Source organism: Nomascus leucogenys, chromosome 3 (genome assembly GCF_006542625.1).
Source record: "Nomascus leucogenys isolate Asia chromosome 3, Asia_NLE_v1, whole genome shotgun sequence".
NCBI lineage: Eukaryota > Metazoa > Chordata > Mammalia > Primates > Hylobatidae > Nomascus > Nomascus leucogenys.
In genome coordinates this window covers 129,176,953-129,202,529 of record NC_044383.1, presented here as the reverse complement: position 1 = coordinate 129,202,529, position 25,577 = coordinate 129,176,953, and the positions used below count along the sequence as shown (strand labels likewise).

Sequence of the window (25,577 nt, the reverse complement as noted above, 5' to 3'; positions counted from 1 at the left end):
GGTAAGAAGAGGCTCCCATGGGTTATCCCTGCAAAATTAGTTGCAAGGCTTTGGGAGTGGTGGTGGTTTCCGGCCATTAGCATTACTAATCAAGGCCAGCTTCGTATTTATGGGAATCTACACAAATCAGGATGATCCATGCCATGTTCATTCAAGCAACCCTGCCTGATTTCTTCAAGGTTATGCTGAAATAAAACTTTCCTCCAATTATCTTTGATTGGAATGTTTCATGATTTTTATGTATCCTTGAGATGAACAGAGACCATGAAGTGGATGCATTAGGTACATGGGTCACAAAATCATATTTAGGGCTTCATGCTCACATACAGCAATTACTGTCAACTCTCAATTAACCTCGTTACTGGAGGAAGCATTAATGTAGAAAATACAAATCCCAGATAACCCACCCATGTCTTTCTTGCTGCCATGGTTTCAGCTGAGGCGAGAGAGAGAGGAAGAGAGAGATAATGGGAGCATCAGGAAAAGCTCAGGGGCCAATAGGTCTCTTCAGGAAAATTTGTACAAAGTTGATAAATTCAGCTGTACAAAGGTAATGCATTCACTCTTTACTCTCTTTTTATGCCTGATGCCATTTTGCCTGCACCATGAAGCAAAAATAACTTTGCTTTCCCTTTCAACTCCTGACTGACAAAAAAGTAGAAAGGCAGTAGGCAAAGAAAGACAGTAGATAGTAGCCAGGGAAGCACTCTGCAAGATTGGCAGTGCCCCAGCAGTCAGGGTGGTAGAGCAGGGGAGGCCTCTGGGGACTGCAGGAGGACTCAAAGCTGAGGCTCTGCGCCTGCAGCTATAGGATGCCTGGTGCTCCCCTGGCACAGACAGGGTGCTTAAGAATTCTGCCCCTTAGGATTTTGACTGTGTCCACCAAAGTGATGAAGATGTTTACTTATAAATGTTATCACTAATCATCTGCACACCTGATAAGCATTTTTATGCTACAGATTCCTACAGGCATAATTCTGCTTCCATCAGTTCCTGGCCATTAATGCTCTTCCATCCTTCTGATGTAATGAGCCGTCTGGGTTGGCAATTCCATTTCAGGCCAGGAGGCACAGAAAAAGTAAAAATGATGCTTCTTCATGTGATTCCTTGTGGCATTGCTCCAGGGAGAGTTTGCATTTTAATAAGGAAGAAAGTCCAAATCATAAGAATGAAACTACAGCAGGATTCTAGACCCTTTTGAGCAGTTGGGGGAACAGGGAAAAAGGTACAGAAAGGACAGGGGAAGCTCTGAAGTCACAGTGAAGACACAGCACCTTGGAAAGGAAAGGTGGGAAATAACCTTAGAGAAAGAAATATGAAAAATCACAAAATTAAACGTTTTAGTGAAAAAAAAATATTGTGTTAAAATACTGATATAGTTTGGCTGTGTCCCCACGCAAATCTCATCTTGAATTGTGGCTCCCATAATCTCTGTGTCGTGGGAGGGACCCAGTGGGAGGTAATTGAATCATGGGGGCGAGTTTTTCCCATGCTGTTCTCGTGATAGTGAATGTCTCACAAGATCTGATGGCTTTATAAAGGGGAGTTCCCCTGAACACACTCTCTTGCCACCATGTAAGACGTGACTTTGCTCCTCCTTTGCCTTCCCCCATGATTGTGAGGCCTCCACAGCCATGTGAAACTGTGAGTCAATTAAACCTCTTTCCTTTATAAGTTACTCAAGTCTCGGGTATGTCTTCATTAGCAGTGTGAGAACAGATGAATACAAATACTTGTAAAGAGGCACATTCATATATTGAATAAATATGACTTTGCAATAAAATTAACGGGATTTGGGAAGGAACAATTTATCAGGCTTTTTTTGGCCTCAAAATGAATTTCTGTGTATTAGAGTGAGAAGTCTGGTGGAAATTGCATAAATAGATACAAAACATCAAATGACAGAGCAAGACAGAAACAGTAGAAAACATATGATGATTTCTAGAGAATACTGACCTAGATTCTTCTTAAAACAGGGGAGAGGAAAGAAAGCAGGGGGGAAAAAGAGAGAAAGAAATGTCACTTTCTTTGAAAGGAACATTTAAAAGTTTAGGAAAATAATAGACTAGTAGCTGTGAAGGGAACAGTGACTCACAGTAACAGGGATGATTATGAAAGATGGAAATAGTGACTACAAAATATCAATGGGCAAAAAAAAATGAGTTAAAAACATCAGTGAGTTACACATCTCTAATTCCTTATCTGTTCTTTGATTTCTTTTGTGATTCTCAAGAGCACTGATCCCCTCCATGTGCTGGGTGACATGAGAGGCCCTGGTAACAGTGATGAGGACTGGCTGGGCTGTCAGAGAGCCACTAGGACAGCTGCACCCACACGCCATGACAGTGTGATGCTGAGACTTCTGGTTTAAGAGGGATGGGGTGGGTGGGGATGAAAGGCACTTTTATTCCTCTTTTTTCTAAAACATAGGCAAAACAACAAAGACAGTGATAGATGGAGGAAAACATCAGATGTACTAAAACAAATAACTAAACAAAAAGGCCACCACTTGTTTTATAAACCATGAAACATACATGGGATAACTTTAGGAAAGACACTGAGAGTTGACATATACTTCAAGCTTCAGGCAGGTGCAAAAGTTTCCCCCAAAGGAAGGTCAAAAATGTCTAAAGAGCATATGCCATGAGTTTTTGAGGAGAGTACCAAAATTTACAACATAAGACAAAATTTTCCCTGTAGAGACATAATCTGATATCACATACAGAAGGGAGCTAAGAGAAAACATGTTAACACTGTACTCATGTTTACTTTTTTTTTTTTTTTTTTGAGACAGAGTCTTGCTCTGTTGCCCAGGCTGGAGTGCAGTGGTGAGATCTCAGCTCACTGCAACCTCCACCTCCTGGGTTCAAGCTATTCTCCTGCATCAGCCTCCCAGGTAGCTGGGACTAAAGGAGCCCACCACCACGCCTGGCTCATTTTTTGTATTTTTAGTAGAGACGGGGTTTCACTGTGTTAGCCAGGATGGTCTCGATCTCCTGGCCTCATGATCTGCCCGACTCAGCCTCCCAAAGTGCTGGGATTACAGGCGTGAGCCACTGAGCGTGGCCTACTTTTTTATTGTATTACTATTGCAGTCCTTCTAGCCAATGAAGGCTTCCACAGGCAATGCCATGTCTATAGAAATTCCAAGGGAGTAAACGTTAAAAAAGAAAAAATTATACACGATATATATAATATATATGCATATACTATATATTAGATATAGATGCATATACACGTACACACAGAGAGACTTGGCTTTTCTAGATAATTCTTTTATGCAGAAAGTATATATCTTTGTGCTTTATGCTAATGGGAATTTTCTCTTAGATGACTATTCTGATAGAAAGCATTTGAATTTTATATGGAAAGCCCAAAGAAGGAAATATTAAGTAATATGGAAAGCATTAAACTCTGCTATGCTAAACTATGGAATTTGAGAGATTTGCTGGTTAGCTTCAATCTGAGTACTCATTTATTTAAGTTTTCAGAGGACAAGGATGAGGGAAAGACGAATGTGAACAAATTATAATGCTCTCTGGCCATTGTATTGTTCTCAGGGTTAAGGGCTATTTATTTCATCCAAGAAAATATAATTTGGCACAGAAAAAGCAATTCAGTGACCATCTGAGTTTAAAGCAAGCATGTAGGGCCTTCTACCAGCTACAAACCTGACAAATATGAGTAATCCACTGGAAGGACTTATGAACAACTTTCTGACTCTTCCTACAATGGACTTCGTGCATGTGCTAGACCACATCACTGAGACTTCTGCTTTTCCCGGAAATCAGCTGGCAAATGAAAGGTCTGAATTTGAACTAAATAACAACTTCTTACTCATCTTTACAGTTTGTGATATATATGAGTTCTCTTCTTCTTCTCCTGGCTACGCAAAGATTAAAATCTGTAGTGTCTCTGAGGGCCTTTAAAAAAATATGGGTTATGTGCAGACAATAGAAAATTAACAGACTTGTGAAGGAAGTTGAGTTATGGAGAGAATCTAACAGAAAACAATGAAAATCAATGAAGTCAAAACAGAGCCAAACATTAAGAGACATTTACTTCAGCGATAGTAGCTAATGGCACAGCTGGGTAACTGAAGAAGTATGAGCTAATACTGATTTCCTCTCCCAAGTTCAAAAAATACTAGCCTGGTTGACCCAAGGACCCTACCTTTCAAGTTTGGGCTGCTTAAGAAACTGATAGACTGAGTTGTGTCCTCTGCAAAATTCATATGTGGAAGCCCTAACCCCCAGAATCTCGCAATGTGACTGTACTTGGAGACTGGGTTTTTAAAGAGGTGATCATATATGGTTGAATGAGGTCATTAGATGGCCCTAATCTGATTGCTATACCTTATAAAAATAGGAAGTTTAGGCAAAGACAGGCACAGAGGGACGAGCGTGTGAAGACACAGTCAGAAAGCGCTATCTGCAAGCCAAGGGGAGAGAGGCCTCAGAAGAAACGAACCCTGTGGACACCTGCATCTCAGACTTCAGCCTCCAGAACTACGAGAAAATAAATGTTTGTTGTTTAAGCCACTGCATCTGTGGTACTGACAGCTCCAGCAAACTAATAATACAGAAACCTCTTATAATGAACTCCTTTTTTTTCTCTTAGAAGTCTGAAATAAGAGCCAAGTTTCTTTTGTGGCTAAATGCATCCTCCATCATACTCACAACCCCAACAGGAAAGGCCAACACAGCTAACATCCAGTCCCGGAGAGAGATGAGCTTCTTGAGCTGCCTCTCTTGCTCCTGGTTCCCACTTCCTCGAGTCAGAAGACTGGAAAGATCAGTCAGCACACAGATGCCAAAAAAGACAGCCTGGATAACCTGTAGGGGGACAACAGCCGGTATGAGTCATTAAGATCTAGAGACCCAAGCTGTGGAACAGCAAATGAGCTGCTGGTGTACAACATGACATCTGATAAGAAAGGATCAGAAGCATATTTTAAAGAGCTACACCTAGAAATAGAGAACAGACATTTACAACTTGCTTTTATAGAGAAAGTTCATCTTTAAAACACCACTTCCATTTTCACTCCCCTCGGGACAAGCGCAAAACACGCATACACACACACATCTAAATAGGGCCCAACAGAAAGCAATATCAACAATCAAACTGGCAGGCCATTATGTTAAAGCATCATGTCTATGGTTTGTCATGGTTTCTACTATGTCATGTCTAAATCACGTCTCTGGTTTCTACTAGTCAATATAACTAGTGAGTTTTAACAAATATCTAAGAAGTGAAAACAAAAGGGTGAGGACGGTCTGAATAACAAGACAATTCAGTCTAAATGTGAAAAACTTTCCTATTCTTTCATCTCTTACATTTAGATATTTTGTCTACCAAAGGAAGTGGTAGGAAGTTGGTCTTTGAGTCATAAAAAAAATCAACTGAATGTAATAATTAAGGCTGATATGAAAAAAGTTTCTGTTGTCAAACTTGAACCAAATGACCTTCTACTCAGGTTTTTAGTATTTATGAAATAAAGTATTTCCAAAGTAATATAAACAGAGATACCCATACAGTTTCTCCAAACCCCCCCCCCACCGAAAAAAAACTACAGGTTATACATTCCCCAAATCAGTTATGAATGGAAGCATTTATATCAGCTATGTTTTATTTACTTGGACTATTGCAGAGGGAGAACACTGCAGGCAGCATACTGTAATGCAGCTAGACAGATGATCATTCAAATTATGGAAAGGGCAGAAAATGTATCCCCGGAACACAAAGTCATACCCAATTAGCACCAAGGATAGATTCAGGAAAATTTTTCTGCCTTTTTTTCTACTGAAAATAGTTTACAGATGATATCTTTGTAAAAGACACAGTTTTACTGATTGCCTCTTTAGAAAAGACAGCAAGGACCTTTTTTGGTAAATTTCCTTATTGGCAGTAGAAAGAGTCTGTGAAAGCTCTGTGGATAGTGTCCTCACAAGGGAAGAAGGGTCCTAAAAAGTATTTAGTTCCATCACTTAGCATAGCACTAGAACACTGAAACCTAGGCTTTCTGGAGCTCATCAAATCTCACTATTATTAGTCAGTCTTAGGCAGAGTAATGTTCTATGTTTCCTCATAACATAGCCTGTCTTTAGCTTCAGTGACTTAAGGTTTATTGTCATGCTTTCTACAGCCAGAAAAGCCAGAGTAAAAGAAGCTAAGACTGCCACAATTGAGAATGACACAATAGAAGTGTTGGCAAGAGTCACGTTTTGATAACTAGAAATAACTTAAATGACTCAGGGAATAATTTCATACTTAGAAAAATTTTCTATTTTCTATTTTTCATATATTTCTATTCATATTTTTCTATTTTTCGTATCTTAGGACTTTAGATGTTTGAATCTCTATGTTGGCCCTAATGGAATTTGATTAAACTGGAGTGACCCTACCAGAGAATAATAATCTTCATGCTAATCTGGCTAGTAAACATAAAAAGGTAACTAATAACCAGGGAAATGCAAACTAAGACCACAATGAGGTAGCATTTCTCACCAGTGTAATTATTTACAATTTAATTCTGACAATACCAAGTGTTACAAAGATGTAGAACAACCAGAAAGCTTATGGTAGGAATGCAAATCTGGACAACCACTTTGAAAAACAACTGACAATATCTACAGATGCTCCTCAACTTATGATGCAGCTACATCCTTATAAACTCATAGTAAACTGAAAATATCTTAAGTTGGAAATGCATTCAATACACCTGACCTATAGAATAGCATAGCTTAGCTTAGCCTATCTAAAATGTGCTCAGAACACACACATTAGCCTGTAGTTGGGTGAAATCATCTAACACAAAGCCTGTTTTATGATAAAATGTTGAAAATCTCATGTAACTTATTAAATATTGTGCTGAACATGAAAAACAGAATGGCTTCATGAGTACTCAAAGTATGGTTTCTATTGAATGTGATCACTTTCACACAGCATAAAGTCAAAATATAGTAAGTCAAAAATTCTGAGTTGTGGACCATCTATAGTAATTTAAAGATGCATATACTCTATTTATTTCGTGATATAATTAGAAAGGGCATTCCCTACAGAAACTCTCATACATGTGTACTAGTCATATCTACCAAAGGTTAATTTGAGTGTTCATTGCTTCAAAAAAGTTGAAATAACTATATGTTTCTTAATAGTTGACTGGATAAATAATGGTGTTACATTCATACAATGGAAATCTAAACAAATATAAACATTTTATTTTCACAACAAAATGTTAAACCAAAAAAAAAAAGGAAACCAGGAAAGAATTCTGACACAATTAAAATCAATTTCAAAAAAAAAATGCAAAGATAAATTTAAGGATGCAGGCGTATGAAGTAATACATGAAGAAATGCGTGGGAATTAATAACATTGCATTAAGGTACCTCTAGAGAGAGAAGGATAAGATTGGAGGAAATATTATCTGTACAGGGCCTCAATTGTACAAATAATATTTTATTTCTTAAGTTAGTTATTTGGCATACTGAAATTGATTGTATTATTCTCTCTATATTTCACTGGTGTAAAATATTTTCAAATAACTTAAAAGTTTAAAGAGAGTGGTTATTCTTTTGAAACATAGTTGGCTAGCCTCTTTCAAATCCTTCCCTTCTAATTCAATATCCCTTAGTTTTAAAGATTGACTAAAAAATAGGGTTTGGTAAGCTCAAAAAGCCTAGTTACTACATTATATGTAAAATATCTGTGGGATTTTTGTTTATAGGCAGAGGAAATAGAATATTGCCTTGGTACTGATGAAGCGTAAATACCTGGAGACCACTGAATTGTTTTATGTAGCCTGGAAAGCAAGGAAACATGATGGAGGATAAGTCCAAGAAAGAAAGTTCTGGTTAAAGCTATTGTGATACCCTCCAAAGACAAGTGAATTCACTACAACTGTTCACCTAAAAACTCCATGATACAGTAACTGGACCAGGTTTGCCTTCCCACCATAAACAACTAGACATTTGGACTAAATATATGAACCAGGCTTTTCAGATACTGGACTTTTTACTCAGCAATCAGTCAGATAAATCTCTTTTTAAAGGGCTTACCAGATGAAATCAAGCCCATCTTAGATAATTTTCCTTTTTCCACATAAAGTAATGTAGTTAAAAGAATAATCATATTCACATCCTTCCCAAACTCAATTGGAGGGGAATACACAAAGATGAATGTCTTTAGGGGTCATTTTAGAAGTCTACCTACTACAAACAATAGGCTAAACAATTCTCAAAGCTCATTCAGGATAGAGATGTATTCCAGTTCTGACTAATCACATAGAAGAGGCCTTATTGGCTACAACAGGCATTCAGTAGAGACCCAAGAAGTCTCATGCCTAAATAGTGGCACTAACATAGCCCTGGTATAAAGGCTACCATAGATCCACCCAAACAATACTTAAAAATAGCCCTCAAACAAATAAAAAAAAGCTAATCTACAAGTAGTTTAAATGCCTATTAAAAACAAAATTTTACATTATTTAAAGGAAGACAACAAATTCCAGACATTCAACAACATAGTGCACAATGTCCATCATCCAATAAAAATTACTGAACATGTCAAGCAGTAGAAAAATATCCTTAACCAAAAGAAAAGCCATTCAATAAAAACAGATGTAGAAATAACAGAAATATTGGAATTGGTGGACAAGGGCATTAAACAACTAAACTAAATCAGTTCAAAAAGTTAAAGGAAGACATAAAAATAATGAGAGAAATGACATTAAAAAGAATCAAAGTTAATATTCAAAAGTTAAAAAAAATCTGAAATCAAAAAGTCATGGTATGGAAATAATAGCAGATTAGACACTGAAAAAGAAAAGATTAAAAACTGAATATATAGAAAACATGAAGACATGAAAAGAAACTTTCCAAAATTAATCACTGAAAGAAGAAAGACTTTAAATATTAACAATCTAAGTGAACTGTGAGAAAATATCAAGCAGTCTAACATATGTGTATTGGCGACCCAAAGGTCAGGTAGAAAAAAAAAAAAATGAAGAAATAATGGCTGAAGTTTTTCGAAGTTTTCTGAAAACTATAAACCCACAGATCCAAGAAGCTCAACAGTGGAGTATACACAAAGAAAACCGTATCAATGCCCAGTGTAATCAAATTTCATAAAATTTTGACAAAGATGAAAATTTTAAAGCCACTGAAGGGAAAAAAACATATCACCATACAGAACAAAAATAATTAGCACATATTTCTTGTGTAAAATGATCCAAGCCAAGAAACAACGAAACAATATCTTTTAAGTCTTATAATGGAGAAAAAACTCTCAAAGGTGAAAGGCTTTTTCAGATAAACAGAAACTGAGAGAATTAATTATCATTAGGCTTTCACTGAAGGATATATTAGAGGAATGAAGAAATGATATCACATATGGAAATCTATACAGATCAATGACAATTGCTGAAAAAAGATGAGGATAATATAGATATGAAAATAAATATAAAATATTTTTACTTTTCTAATTTCTACATTTATTGATGATAATTAACTAAAGCAAAAATATAACTATTTTGTGAAGTTTTAAGAATATTTAGAAGTAAAATTTATAATAACAACAGCACCAAGGATAAGAAAGAAAGAATGGAAGGTATATAGTTGTAAGGTTCTTACATTACACATAAAGTTATATAATATTAGTTGGCAGCAGACTGTGATAAGTTAAATATGCATATTGTAAACCACAGAGCAACCATTAAAAGAATAGAGGGGATCAGCTAATGTACTAGTTGTCCATTGTTGCATAACAAATTACCACAAACTTAGCAGCTAAAACACCACCAATATATTACTTCTCAGTTTGCAGGTCAGATGCCCAGGAAGGTTACTCTAGGTTTTATGGTTAGGGTACCACAACACCAAAATTAATGTGTTGGCCAAGCTAGGCCCTTACGTGGAGGCTGAAAGAAAAGATCTACTTCCAAGCTCATTCAGGTTGGTAGAATCCAGTCCCTTGACATTGTGAGACTAAGATTCATGTTTCTTTATTGGCTGTTGGCTAGGGTCACTCTCGGCTCCTTGTGTCTGTTCTCCAGTCCTTGTACATGGTCCCTTCCATCTTCAAAGCCAGCAAGAGAATGTTGAATTCTTCTTATGCTTCAGATCTCTGACTTTCCACATAAAGTAATGTAGTTAAAAGAATAATCATATTCACATCCTTCCCAAACTCAATCGGAGGGGAATACACAAAGATGAATGTCTTTGGGGGTCATTTTAGAATGATATCTACATCTCTCACTGGCTTGAAAAAGCTCTCCGCCTTTAAGACTCATGTGATATAATCAAGCCCACCTGGATAGTGTTCATTTCTTAAGGCCATATATCATAACACAATGAAGGAATTATATCTCATCATATTCACAGGTTCCTGACATTAGTGTGAAACATCTTTGGGGGCCATTTAAAAATTTTTGTCTCCCACAGCTTATAAGCCAATTGTGGAAATAAAATGAAATACTAGCAATATTAAATTATTTCAGGAAAAAGTCAAAAATTGGGGGAAAGGAAGAAAGAATAAATGGAACAAAAAGAAAACTAAAATAAGATATCAGACTTAACCCAACAATGTCTGTAATTACACTAAATATAAATAGTTTAAGCTCTCCAACGCAAAGGCAGGGATTATCAGATTGGATTTTAAAAACCAAACCAAAACAAAAAAAAGCATGTGCCGGCCACGGTGGCTCACGCCTGTAATGCCAGCACTTTGGGAGGCTGAGGCGGGTGGATCACGAGGTCAGGAGATCGAGACCATCCTGGCTAACACGATGAAAACCCGTCTCTACTAAAAATACAAAAAATCAGCCAGGCGAGGTGGCGGGCGCCTGCAGTCCCAGCTACTTGGGAGGCTGAGGCAGAAGAATGGCATGAACTCCGGGGGGTGGAGCCTGCAGTGAGCCGAAATTGCGCCACTGCACTCCTGCCTGGGCAACAGTGAGACTCTGTCTCAAAAAAAAAAAAAAAAAAAAAAGCATGTAAATATAAATGTAAAGTTGGTTAAAAGTAAATGAATGCAAACACTAACCATAAGAAGGCTGAAGTAACTACACTAATATTAAAGTAGGTTTCCAGCATGTTCTCACTTATAACTGACAGCTAAATGATGAGAACACATGGACAGAGAGGGGAACAACACACAGTGGGGTCTATTGAGGGGTGGAGGTGGGAAGAGGGAGAGGATCAGGAATAATAACTAACAGGTACCAAGCTAATACCTGGGTGATGAAATAATCTGTACAACAAACCCCAGTGATGCACATTTATGTATGTAACAAATTTGCACATGTACTCCTGAATTTAAAGTTCTTTTTTTTTTTCTTGAGACAGAATCTCGCTCTGTCACCCAAGCTGGAGTGCAGTTGCGAGATCTCAGTTCACTGCAACTTCTGCCCCCTGCGTTAAAGCGATTCTCCTGTCTCAGCCTCCCCAGTAGCTAGGATTACAGGCATGCACCACCACACCCAGCTAATTTTTGTATTTTTAGTAGAGATGGGGTCTCACCATGTTGACCAGACTGGCAGGTTTCGAACTCCTGACCTCGTGATCTGCCCGCCTCAGCCTCCCAAAGTGCTGGGATTACAGGTGTGAGCCACCACGCCTGGCCCCAAAAGTTCTTTTTATTAAGCAGGTTTCCAGAGCAAGCTAAGCATACAGTAGGGAATACTTTTTTCTCTTTTGAGCCTTCATAGTCAGCAACACTGTAGAGATATATTTTTCTTTGTGAGACCTTAGATTTTCCTACTTCACAAACATCAGGATAGCCAGGGTCTCAATAAAAAGATAACTTTAAAACTTTTTAAAGTATCTATCAGCTGGGCGCGGTGGCTCACGCCTATAATCCCAGCACTTTGGGAGGTTGAGACAGGTGGATCACGAGGTCAAGAGATCAAGACCATCCTGGCCAACATGGTGAAACCCTGTCTCTATTAAAAGTGCAAAAATTAGCTGGGCATGGTGGTGTGCACCTCTGGTCCCAGCTACTCGGGAGGCTGAGGCAGAAGAATCACTTGAACCCAGGAGGCAGAGGTTGCAGTGAGCCGGGATCATGCCACTGCACTCCAGCCTGGTGACCAAGGGAGACACTGTCAAAAAAAAAAAAAAAAAGTATCTATCTACATAAGGAATATTACCAAAAATAATGAGGAACATTTCATAATGATAAAAAATCAATTAATCAAGAAGACATAATGATCTTAAATATAGATGTACCTAATATCAGACCTTCAAAATAGAGGAAGAAGAAACTAAATTACTCAATAGTTTTTTGTATACATAAGTAATTTACTAATTATTGGGAAATAGTTGCTTTTATAAAGATTTAAAAGAAATAGGAATAGGAGGGAACCTTAACATGAAAAAAAAAGGGAAAAACAGAATCTCGAATTCTAGGAGAGAGAAAAAACAAAATAATTTCTGCAAATCTAAATGTAATAGTCTAAGCAACACTTTCTCAGATTTATATAATTAACAGTATGTACAAATGAAGTCTTATACTTTTCTACAGTTGATTCATCTTCTTATCCAATGGTGTCATCTAACACAGCAGTCCCCTCACTATTACCTGTCACTCTCTGTAGACCTCCCTACTGGTTCTCCCCTACTTGGGACTATAGTACGGCCCCCACCTCACCTGAACTGCTAAGAAGACTTCCCCAAAGAGTGTACGTGGAGGTCAGGGAAAGGAGGTACTACAAAATGATTTTTTCCTATTTTCTTTCTTTTTTTTTTTTTTTTTTTTTGAGACAGAGTCTCACTCTGTTGCCCAGGCTGGAGTGCAGTGGCGCTATCTTGGCTCACTGCAAGCTCCGCCTCCTGGGTTCATGCCATTCTGCTGCCTCAGCCTCCCGAGTAGCTGGGACTACAGGTGCCTGCCACCACACCCGGCTAATTTTTTTGTATTTTTAGTAGAGACAGGGTTTCACCATGTTAGCCAGGATGGTCTCAATCTCCTGACCTCGTGATCCACCTGCCTCGGCCTCCCAAAGTGCTGGGATTACAGGCGTAAGCCACCGTGCCCAGCCATTTTTTCCTATTTTCTAAACACAAGGAGACAAAGAGGAATGTTTGGGTTTTGTTACTGTTTCTTTGACTTACATTGGTTAGTCCTCGAAAGATAATCTCTAAAAATTATGAAACAGTCTATCCTTCTCAGGAAAGAAGCATAAACTCACTTTTGGCTATTTGCTTATTTAAGAAGCAGTTTGCCAATACTATTAAAACACTTGAGGTTTCTGTCACTTTATAAGAGTTTGATTTGAACTGACAGTTAACAAATCCCATTACAGACATTTTATGTGTTTTTCTGTTGCCTACATGAATCCTGCTGACCATTGCAACTTAAAATTCATTAAATTAACTGTCAAAAATGTAAAAGTTATATGGAGATGCACAAGTGGATCTTAAGCAGGATTACCTTGAAGTATTATTCGACTCCAGCCATTCTGCAGAGCTGGCACTTCCAAACCATCAACTCAGCATGACACACATATACACCATCTGGCTTTGGGTTCTTAGCAGGCTAGTTGCTCTTATTATTTTACATTCCATGCTGAAATGAAGTGGTCAAATGTATCATGTCTCTCCAAGAAATATAAATAGGAATAGATCAGAACAACAACAACAAAAATCCCAGGATTACTTTGGAGTCACTCAGTATTTGTTTCTCTAAAATGTTCTCTACTGTTTAATTCCTTCTCCATCTTTTTTCTACACCTCCCAGCTCTCCCTGTCAGGAAATCATAGCTGATTTACTGAGTCATGTTAGATTTTAAATTCATTTTCGCAAGTATAGAAGTGTACTCAAATTCCATTCATGTCTTTATCTTTTTTGAAATGCACAATTGGTTTTGATTAAATTAATTTAATAGTCTATTATTTTTCTTCTGTGGAATGCACTAAACTATTACAATCCTGTTTGTAATATAGGACAAATTCATTAGACTTCTACCATTTATTCCTAAAACATATATTATATAATTAATCCAGAATTGCTTTTATTTCATCCCATTACATCATCTTCAATATCCTCAACTAAATTTAATTATGGCTGGATATGGTGGCTCATGCCTGTAATTCCAGCAGTTTTGGAGGCCAAGGCAGGTGGATCACCTGAGGTCAGGAGTTCCAGACCAGCCTGGCCAACATGGTAAAACTCCATCTCTACTAAAAATACAAAAGTTAGCTGGGTGTGGTGGTGCGCGCCTGTAATCTCAGCTACTTGGGAGGCTGAGGCATAAGAATCACTTGAACATGGGAGGTGAAGGCTGTAGTGAGCCAAGATTGTACCACTGCACTCCAGCCTTGACGACAGAGCAAGACTCTGTCTTAAAAAAAACAAAAAAAAAACAAAAAAAAAACAAGAAAGGTCGGCACCAAAAAAGAATATCGAGTTATGTCCTTAATTAGTTGCTGATTTGTACATTTCTACCTAATTGACTAAACTCAGGCAAAACACAAGAATGCATCAAATAAGAAAAGCAGCACTTTAAGTAAAAATGGAATCATTATTTGTATGAATTTTAAAAGGCCAGAGTATATTTGTCTTGACCTTTGGCCATATCCCCAGTGACTGGTAGCCAAGGTGTTCCACATTTTGATTATGTTGTACTTTTATAAAATTAATGTAATTAGATTTGTCTTGAAGGTGGTTCATGTTTTCAAGTTAATTTTAGGCACAGCAGACAGAAGAAAGAAGAAGATGGAATGCTGAGAAGGGCAGCAATGGAAACTGGAGTGACATGGATCATGGAATGAAGGAAAACTGTGGAGAGAACAGATGGGAAAGAGGCAGTGAGATTTATTGGTGTCATAAAGAAAGGCCTGGAAGAGTCCCCATATGGGGATAAAACCATTAATTAAAGGGGAAATGATAAGGAAGAAATGAAAAATCTACCTGGTCTCTTTTCTAACTAGAGAACATAAAGTATTATGTGACATTTAATAAATTTACATGTAATCCAGAGAGGAATAGTCTATCTACATATAAAATCTCTCTGTAAAAGTCACATATGTCTAGATAGATAGATATTACTCTGTAGACCTCCCTACTTCTCCCCTACTTGGGACTATAGTACCTATATAGTACTGAATATATAGTACCAAATATATAGGTACTATAGTCCCGAGTAGGGGAGCACAAGTAGGGACTATATATATCTAGATATATATATGATATGTACATATAAAACACACATAGTTATATACATGTGAAAGAAAGAGTAGTTTGTCATACGCAGAATGTAAGTAGCACATTCGGAGAAATGGTGTGAGCTTGAGACCTTCCTGTATTTCACCTACAGTCACATATCATGAGGTACTTTATAGCATAAAAAGTTATTTTGTTTTCAGCTCATAGAACTTTCAGTGCAGTTCTTGCTGGAAACGAACCTAGGCAGTATCTATGTTCAGCAAAGGCTAAAAGAAGTTAAATAATGCACGGAAAGGATATAAGAGCCATAAAATAGCAGTTCTATAAAACACCATCTTCAAGGGATCCGCCCCTTTCCACAGATATCTTTCTTTTTAATAGCGCATAATTCTTTCTCCCTGTTATCAAGATCAAGAGTGAACTCCAACGGTACTTCATCCCGGTGAGACAGTGACACAGTATGAAACCAGATGAGTGAATCCCACGAGGATTTCCTTTGCCTCTGTTTTCACTGCTTTCCTTGCCTGAGACATCTGAGCACCCGGTAGCAATTCTATAACCAGGGGAGTCCATCATCACTTACCTGGAGTCCATGATCAGTTACATATTTGAAGGCTACTCCGTAGAGAAATCAATGCATTTAAAAGGACCACAGGCTCTGTCTGCCTCATCCACTGAGACGATGACCATTAGATGCACCGCCTGGTGAATTATCCTCTCCTACCCTTGGAGTGGGTTAGCCTGACTGAGCCAAAGTGGACTTCTCACTGTAATGACCGAAATTCTTTCTAAATCTGTCATCTAAGTGACATGCTTTAAGCCCAAGCTTTTTCAAGGAAACTTCACCACAAACATTTTTGAGGAGATGGGCTAACTGCACCATCAAATGTGTGGTTTGCAGAATGTGATTTAGAATCCCTGCTTTTGTGCATAGATATTTACCTCATACTGCTCCATCTCATTACTGAAAATCGATGAAACAGGCCATAAGTCACCAGTGGCAAGCAATTCATTCAGACGGGCAGGAAAAAAAATAAGTTTTCCAGTCAGAAATAATGTACATAGATAAGCAGCTTTGGGAATGAAAGCTTGTCAACATAATTCATTACAGTATCACATAATTGCTTTTAGTATATAAGTAGCAAGAAGAACAACCGTCTAAGGAAGGCATTTGGATATTCTTCACACAGTAATGGGTACAATCACGCCATGTTCCCTCAATTGCTGGATAAACACACAGCAGGGACCTCCCCAGAGACTCCATTCTAATCTGCAAACAATGATAGAAAATTCCCCCCCAGGGTGTTCTGACTGAGCTTCCTCAGCTACCCGGGTGGAGCAGATGCTGACACTATGAGCTACTCAAAAATCTTACAGGCTTAAAGATTTTTATACGATTAATATTAGCATGAACTTTTTGAACACTGAATTAAATATACCATTGATTTTTTTAACAAATAATTATTGATTGCTATGTACAAAGCACTTAGTAAACTACTGATGCAGAAAGGCACACTATGAAACCAGTGTGCACTCTGCTACAAAGGTGAATATGCTTTAAAGTGCCTAACCTCTAACTTAGCAGTACCTCCTTTTGCTAAGTATATGACATTTAGATTTAAGCACAATAATAGTGATAAGCAATTATTGGGGGAAAAAAGATGCTGCATCTTTGATAATGTTCTGAAGTGCAGTAAATTTTCTAACTTTGTAAAATATTTCGTCCCACTAAATTTTTATTCATGGTGACAATTTTCTTCAACAGAAGATAATTTAACTGCTAAAAATATCATTAAAGAGCTAGATAACTCTGAAACCTAAATAAAATATAAAGAAAACTATAAAAGGTACCCTGGAGCTCAGGAAGAGTACCCCCAAAAAACAAAACTTGGAAGAGGACCTCCTCCCCAAAGATGGGCTTCAGACCTGATATGGTTTGGCTGTGTCCCAACCCAAAATCTCACCTTGAATTGTAATCCCCATAATCCCCGTATGTCAAGGGCAGGACCAGGTGGAGGTAATTTGATCATGGGGGTGGTTTCCACATGCTGTTCTTGTGATAGTGAGTGAGTCTCATGAGATCCGATGGTTTTATAAGCATCTGGCATTCCCCCACTTGCACTCACTCCTGTCCTGCCACCCTGTAAAGAAGGTGCCTGCTTCTCCTTTGCCTTCCACCATGTTTGTAAGTTTCCTGAGACCTCCCCAGCAACGTGGAACTGTGAGTCAATTAAACCTCTATCCTTTGGAAATTACCCTCGGTTATTTCTTCATAGCTGTGTGAGAACAGACTAATACAAGACCTCACTGGAAAAGGTGTGTTTGCAGTCTGCTGGAAGAGCCACAGCAGCTGGGCAAGCAGGAAGCGGCCTTCCCAGGGGCAACTGAGCCACCACTGATGAGCAGGTGCACAGAAGGAGTTCAGGGTCCACCGTGGGCAGGAGACCTAAAGCATGTAGTGTCCTTGTTGGGAGGGCTGCAGGAAAGTGGTCACCGGAACAGACTGGGGCTGTGAAGTCACTGAGGGACTGCACATTCCCTTGCCTGTGGCTGGGCAGAGCAACACTGGATGTCCTTACACCTACACCACTAATGAGTGGGGCAGCAGCTGAAAACAGTAAGAGAGGCCCTTCCTCCTGCAATGGCCCTTCAGCACTCTTTACTGAGAAAGCTCAACATCAGCCTCTCTGTGAAGGAGAAATGCTCATAAAATCCAGTCTGCTAAGGAATAGAAGGTGTTGAAGGGTGATTTGGAGCTGAAAGATGTTATATATGATAGCATGTAATTCACCATGACTTCGTTGATTTTTAGTAGCATTGCTGACACTATTTCAGTTCTTATGAACTGCAGAAGAATCATTTAAAAACATTTGCTTTTAAATTATTCAGACTGGCAGTCTGAGTTCTATCTTTCTGACTTTGGACATTTAATTATTTTCAATCCTCTTCCAAAGAAAGTAGATCAGGAAAACCTATGAAGACATTATCTTATTGTTTTAAATATGGTAGAACATTCAAAGTGGGCTAATTTATTAATAATATGTGATGCTCATGTTAGATAAAGAAGGCTACAGTGAATGACTGAAGGTAACTTTAACCTGTATATTGAAAATTAACCAATTTTTATCACAACTTTCCTGCTCATATCCGAATTCTATAAAGAATAACAAAAAATAGAAAGTAGCCCAGACATGTACAGACTCAACCATAGATAAATAAATAGAAATATTAAAAAATATATATACAGCAGTGAAAACAAACTGCCTAAAGTAACATGTATCAACATGGATGAACTGCACGGGCATAATGTTGAAAAATAAAAGCAAACTGTAAATGACTGAAAAAGCATAATATCATTTAAATAAAATTTGAAAAGAAATGAAAGAAACACAATATTAACCCAGGAATCCACATATAGTAAAAAATAAGGAAAAGTAAGGCAATAATAGTACGAAAAGCCTACACACAGCCAAGTTAGAGTCGGCCCGACTCTATCTCAATCTATTTTCAGGCAGCATTTTGTTTTTCACTGCTCGATTCAAGTGTAATGAAATCATCATTAGTGTTGCTACTTTATAAGTGTCTGACTCTCTTGCAGACTATGTGGGTAGAGTTTTTAGTTCAACATCATATCCCTAGAGCTTAGCACACATCTGGGCTGTAGTATTAATGCATATTTACCAATTACAGAATTAATAAAGCAGTGAAGACAGCTGAGTGGAGTGGGGGGGGACCTGACTTGGGACTGGTAGAAGGACAGCCAGGAAATGTGAAGGGCCCCATAAGGAAGGATGCCATGATAGTATATTTCCACCTGTTACAGGATTGCTTTTTCAACAGTGCCCAGTGCCATAGTTATAGGGCATGCCAATGGGAATTAATGGGTCTGAGGGTTTGTAAGGAAACTCAACAAGACACTGGAGCACTGAGGGCATCAGGAGATGAATAATTAGAGACAGATCATAGGGCTTAGAATGATTAAAGAAAAACATGGAGTCAGGAGAGACAGAAAACAAGAGTGCTTGGGTAGATCACAGGTATGGTGGGAGGGAACAAACTAAAAGATGGGAGTCTGTGGTGCCCGTAGGGGGTTTTAAAGGTCAAGCTGTTCTCAATGACAGTGAGATCCGGGGTGACCATGGTAGTAAGCTCCCAGGTGGATGAGATAAACCTCAGTGGATTTGAGGAGATTAAAAAAACACTATAAAGAACTAATCTCATGTGCCCATTTTGTTACTGTAAATTGTAGGGCAAGAAAATAGTTAAGAGAAATTAGAATCAAATATAAAGAAACATATGTTCTACAAATTAGAGATTTTATAAATCTATCAACTAAGTACACCATTATTAATATAAACTGTATGTTTATAAAACAATGAATAGTAATGGAGTATCTTGCATCAATAGAAATATAAACAATGGCATCTTTTCTGTTGAGTTACATTAAAGTGACGCATATCCTTTTGATTTTTTCTACATTTCTATTCTCATAAACATACAAAGTATGTGTCTAAATTCTAATAAATAGAACCATCAATAGTCAAAGTTATACATGGACAGAACAACAAAAATTTTTTTGATGAATGCACACAATGAAAGGATAAGGTTGGTCCCATCACTTTTGTTGTGGATGGAAGAAAGAAAACAAATCCAAAACCTTCCAGAGAAGTTCCAACAGGTATTAATAAAAATACACATTTCCCTGCACAGAACTGCCTATGCCCAACTCCAGTGGTGCCCAAATTATCTTTGTGCCTGAATCAATCCAATCCCTGATAGGAAAAAACCTTCAATTTTTCATGTCATGAAGACAGCATTTAGTAAACACCACAATGTTTTTGGAGGCAGCCACAGTGAACAGGGTGAAGGTACCTCATGAGGTACCACATTTTCCCAGAGGTGCATAATAGTTATAACTACTATCTACGTGAGAGTTTACCACAATGCTCAGTCGTTGGAGCGCTTCTCTTTTGTAGCTGCAATCACAACCTTAGAGATCTGATCTACTCTTGACTTTAGATACTGCCTCTATGTTAATGATCATGGTATTTTCATCCTTAGCCAGGACCTCTCCCTTGAACTCCAGTTAACCAGACTTCTGCATTTGAAAGTCAGACAGGCATCTCAAACTTCACTGGTGCAAATCTGAACTCCTTGAGCTCTCCCCCACAATCTGCTCCTCCCACTGTCATCCTCAACTCAATGGATGGCCACTCAGGCTTCATAGTAACTCAGCTCTAAACCTGCTAATGCCATTCTTTAGCAAATCCTGTTGGCTCTATCTTTAAAAATCACCTCCAGAATCTGACCCTGTGCACCACATCTACTGCTATCTCATTGGTCCACATCATTACCATGTCTCCCTGGGTTGTGGGAAGATCCTCCCATCGCTCTGTTCATACTCCTTCAAAGGCTTCCTATCTTATGGCCAGTAAAAGCCAAAGTCCTTAGCAACATGTCCCACAGGCCCTTCCCTGCCTGTTGACACTGCCACTTCCCCCTAACTGCACCCCATACACACTCTGCTCCAGTCTCACTGGTCTCCTGGGGTTGGTGTTGTCTCCTTGAACTGCACCCTCACTTGCTCTAGCTCTTCATTCAAATGTTAGTTTGTAGTGAGGCCCTGTATGTTAAAGGCACCTGACAGCAATAACTTAAGCATACCCTGAGAAAGACCCTGTATGGCAGACACACTGAATGTGTGTTCTGAGCTAGGGAATCTGGGAACGGTGAAACAGAGATTCGTTCCTTGTCAATGAGGAACATCTGAGCCCCCATACTGTCCCATGGAACACAGGCTGCACATGGAATCAAGGCCCCGATTTGGGGTTGCATGAAGGTTGCCAGATGGAGGTGGTTATGGGGAGGGTGCTAAGTGAAAATGCTATATAAACTGGATGCCTTTCACAAGCCATTGTGGTTTTCCTGTCCAGCCCACTTGCCGCCCCTAGACTGTATGTAAGGTGGTTCTCCTGTCCATCCCACCACTACTAGACTCTCTCCCTGGTATGAAAGTACCCCAATAAAACCCCATCTCGTGTGCTGGCTCTGGGTCTCTTCTGCCTCTTAACCTGGTGCCATCCCCATTGGATTAAAAAGGGATTTGGCAAAATAGGCCTCTCCTGCCACTCTCTGTAAATGTGCCACCCCTCCTCCCCAACTCTCCATAGCTCCTTCACTGCCTTTTAAAAATTTCATGGCAGCAGTTTTTACATCCTTCGTCACCCCCACTGAATCTATGCTCCATGAGGGCAGGGATTTTTGTATATTTTGTTCCCTGCTGAATCCCAGGTACTTGATAAATATTTGCCAAATGGATGAATGAATAACTGGATTTTAACTCTTTTCATTTTCTTGCTTAGAACACAAGGGCCTTCCTTGCCCAACCCATCATTCCACAAGTATGTTTTGAGGCCTGAATATGAACTAAGGTCTTCTGACTGAAAGCCCATTATTTTCCTACCACAGCATGCCAATTAACTGAACTACACACCACATTCTAAACATCTTAGGGGCACAGCCCGGCTTTATCATTACTTACTTTCACCTCCAAATACCTACCAGTGCATGTCTTATGAGAACAGCACAAATGAATGTTCAATAAGTATAAAAAAAAAGAAGAATTTCACCCAGAAAAGATGGTAACCACTTCCTGTCTAGATTATGAGCCCTTCGAGGACAAAGATTACCTTTTATTCATTCCTGTATCACCAATTCTTGATTCAGTGTCTGACACAAAGCAGGGGCTAGATGTGCACTAAGTCAAGTCATAAAACCATGTCATGTTAATGCTAACCAGGACCATCAAGTGTGTAGACAGTACAGCTGAAAAATGTCATGGATTTCTGCCCTCTCCTCATTCAAGACACAGCCAGTACACCTGTCCGGAACTCTACTACTTTATGAATCTACAGATGCAATAAAGTGAGGAAAGCTGAAGGCTGGCTCTGCAGCAAATGATACTCATGGTCAATAAGCCTGTGATCAACTACAGGTGCTTACTATGTGCTAAGACCTTTGCTTGGTGCTTCCCATGCAGAATATTATTTAACTGCCACAAAAGTCCTATAGTATAGGTATGATATCACCATTTTGCAAATTGTGAGTCTGTAACTATGAGAGGTAGAGTGACTTCCTCAAGCTGGTATTTAATCCTGTATCAGTCAATATAAGAAACAAGCTGCTTAAAGTTAATGCAGTGCTTTTACTTCATCACACAAAAGCTCCTTTTAAATATGAGAAATTATAGAAATTTATTTATCTTCCCTCCCTGGTATAAATAAATACCATGGTATAAGTAATACATAAATGCAAATATTCTGGCTCTAAAACTTCCAGCCTTCTATTATTTTCACCACATTCTTTTACATTTCCTTAGTTACTCTTTAAACATGGCAAGAGAAAGGGATACTTTCAAATGGCTACAATCTTTCAGGGATGGAATTTGGACATATGAATAAAAATGAAAGTCTTTAAAATATGTATACATTTTGACCAATCATTCTATTTTAGAGATGTATCTTACTTGGTCACAAAGACTTCTGCATAAGAATGTTTAGTTCAGTGGAATTTATGTTATTGCCAATCTGGAAATTGCAAAACTGACCAAAATGACATTATTTAAATCTTGAGAGAAAAGTGGGATGTTACATATCCATGAGACATCATGGTTTTGAATAATGGTTAGCAACTTGAGAAAATGCTTATGATATATAATAAAGTATAAAAAACAAGTAAGGCAACAACAAACCCTACTTGAATGCTGACTGGGCACCAGGCTCTGTGCTGGGCACTTTAGTCACCCCTCTCATCTACTCTTTGTAACAATTCCACAAGCCAGGACTCCAGCTATCTCTGTCTCACAGACGAAGAAGTAGAGGCACAGAAAAGCATATTACATATAACATAACCTCAAATTTATTAAAACACATAAGAAGTAATAATGATTTAGAAATAAAGTATTTAGCCAGAATACTCCAAATAACTGATGATCATGATACTATAATGGTAGATAGTATGCCATGATACTATGTTCTATTGATCCAGAACCTGCAAGCTGACACCCATTGAACACTTTCTTAGTTTAACTGACTTTTTCAAGTGGAAAAATACATACTTACAACCTGAACGTTTTATTCCAATTATAATGCTCTATGTCTAATCCTTAATAAAATAAAAATAGTGCTGCCCTCATATTGTTCATTTCTTCTTCTTTGCCTGCCACCACTTCCACGTTGGTGCATTTTTTTCCCATCTATTTTAAAGTGGAATCAGAGATGTTCTTCCATTCATATGTCTGAGAACTTCTTGAAAACATGTAACTAAAATAGCAAGCTAAGGCAGTAAACTCATTATGTGAAAGGTTCTTGCAGCATTTTCCCTTAGGAATTATTTAGCATTGTTTTAAACTAGTCACACTGGTTTTTTAGGAGAAAACCAAAACCAAAACAAAACCAAACATTAAATATTTTACCCATACAAGATTTTTGAAAACAGATAATGTGTTTTGAAAGCTCAGCCTGAAGATACACTTTTCTACTAACTTTCCAGCCATTCAGGGCCATGAAATGAAAGCAGTTACCTATGTATTTGGGTTATTTGTTAGGTTTTAAATTCTGTTTGTTTAACAGGTTAAGAAAACATTTACAGCCGGGTGCAGTGGCTCACGCCTGTAATCCCAGCACTTTGGGAGGCCGAGGCGGGCGGATCATGAGGTCAGGAGATCAAGATCATCCTGCCTAACACGGTGAAACCCCGTCTCTACTGAAAATACAAAAAATTAGCCAGGCTTGGTGGCGGGTGCCTGTAGTCCCAGCTACTCAGGAGACTGAGGCAGGAGAATGGCGTGAACCCGGGAGGCGGAGCTTGCAGTGAGCCGAGATCATGCCACTGCACTCCAGCCTGGGTGACAGGGCAAGACTCCGTCTCAAAAAAAAAAAAAAAAAAAAAAATTACCTAAGATAAACATAGATTAGGTTAAGAAAAAAATTTAGTTTGTCCTAAGAAAACTCACCAAACCAAAAAGTCGTTCCAGTAAGTTTCATAGCATAAGGGACAGCTTATGAATCTGCTTTGGAGAAAAGAAATCTGTAACTTTTTTTTTTTTTGTGATGGAGTCTCTCTCTGTTGCCTAGGCTGGAGTGCAGTGGCGTGATCTCGGCTCACCACAACCTCCGCTTCTGAGTTCAAGCGATTCACCTGCCTCAGCCTACCAAGCAGCTGGGACTACAAGCGCGTGCCACCGTGCCTGGCTAATTTTTGTATTTTTAGTAGAGACGGGGTTTCACTATGTTGGCCAGACTGGTCTCGAACTCCTGACCTCGTGATCCACCCACCTCAGCCTCCCAAAGTGCCGGGATTTTAGGCGTGAGCCCCCACTCCCAGCCAGAAATCTTTAATAATTTTTTAACATTGTATCTGAAAAAGTAGAATGGATCTTTCAAGGCTTTAAGTTGTTCTTATCACCACAAAGGCAAATGCCTTTTTTCTCTTTTTTTTCCTTTTCTTTTTTTTTTTTTTTTTTTTTTTTTTTTTTGCGACAGGATCTTGCAGGGTCTTGCTCTTTCACCCAGGCTGGAATGCAGTAGTGGCATGATCCCAGCTCACTGCAGCCTCAACCTCCTAGGCTCAAGCCATCTTCCCACCTCAGTCTCCCAAAGTGCTAGGATTTCAGATGTGAGCCACCATGGCCAGTCAGCAACATTTTTAGACAAAGTCAGGGTGGACTATGATCTCAGTCAGGCTTAGGATTTTGTCAGACAGCTCCTGAGCACACAAAATAAGATGCCTATTTTTTCAAGTCTCAACTAAGTCCTAAAATATGGCTTAATACAGTTACCTCTCCCACCAAACCTTATCATGTTTATTTACATGTTTGGGTCCTATTTGTTAATATTTTATCTCCCATGCAATTCTCTACATGTGAAGATAAAAAATGCACAGTCTCTGGAGATCAACTGGTGAAATGGGTGATGGGGTTGCCAGGAGTTTTCCTGGAGAGGATATTTACTCTGAGGATTATTTGTCCATCCATATTCCTCAAACAATCCTTGTATACACTTAAATAGAACTCACTCAGACCCAGAATCAGGTGCTCTATCTTCCATGTTTTAAAAATACCTGTCATCTGGTACTTGTCAAACTGCATGGTAACTATCTTTTGATGTTTCTGTTTTACTTTCTATGCTATGAGAGCCTCATAGGCAGGGATGATGTCTTATTCATCTCTGCATCCCTAGAGCCTAACATAGTGCCTATTTCTAAAAGCACCTGCAGAGGGAGGATACAAATGTGAAAGATGTGTTTTTCGCCTTCGAAAAGTTCAGAGTGGGATAAAGAAACACATATGATGCAATATAATATATTCCAGACTGGTGTGTGCAGGGAAATGAGAAGAGGTTCCTTCTAGAGCATG

General features: G+C 38.7%; 1 protein-coding gene across 12 annotated transcripts in view; it reads right to left on the bottom strand.

The window, feature by feature from the left end:
* AIG1 (androgen induced 1) overlaps positions 1-25,577 on the bottom strand; it is a 313,034-nt gene that overhangs the window by 234,299 nt on the left and 53,158 nt on the right. For 10 of the 12 annotated variants that reach the window (XR_004029374.1, XM_030809771.1, XM_030809774.1 and 7 more), the window contains one exon: positions 4,680-4,835. The exons of 1 other annotated variant lie outside the window; for it this stretch is intronic. Coding sequence is in view for 10 of the 11 variants with exons in the window: in XM_030809771.1 (XP_030665631.1) it covers positions 4,680-4,835 (156 nt within the window). In the remaining variant the exon portion in view is untranslated. Of the gene's footprint in view, positions 1-4,679; positions 4,836-15,746; positions 15,911-25,577 lie in introns of those variants that run through there. One more of the 12 variants, XM_030809778.1, reaches the window with a different exon arrangement.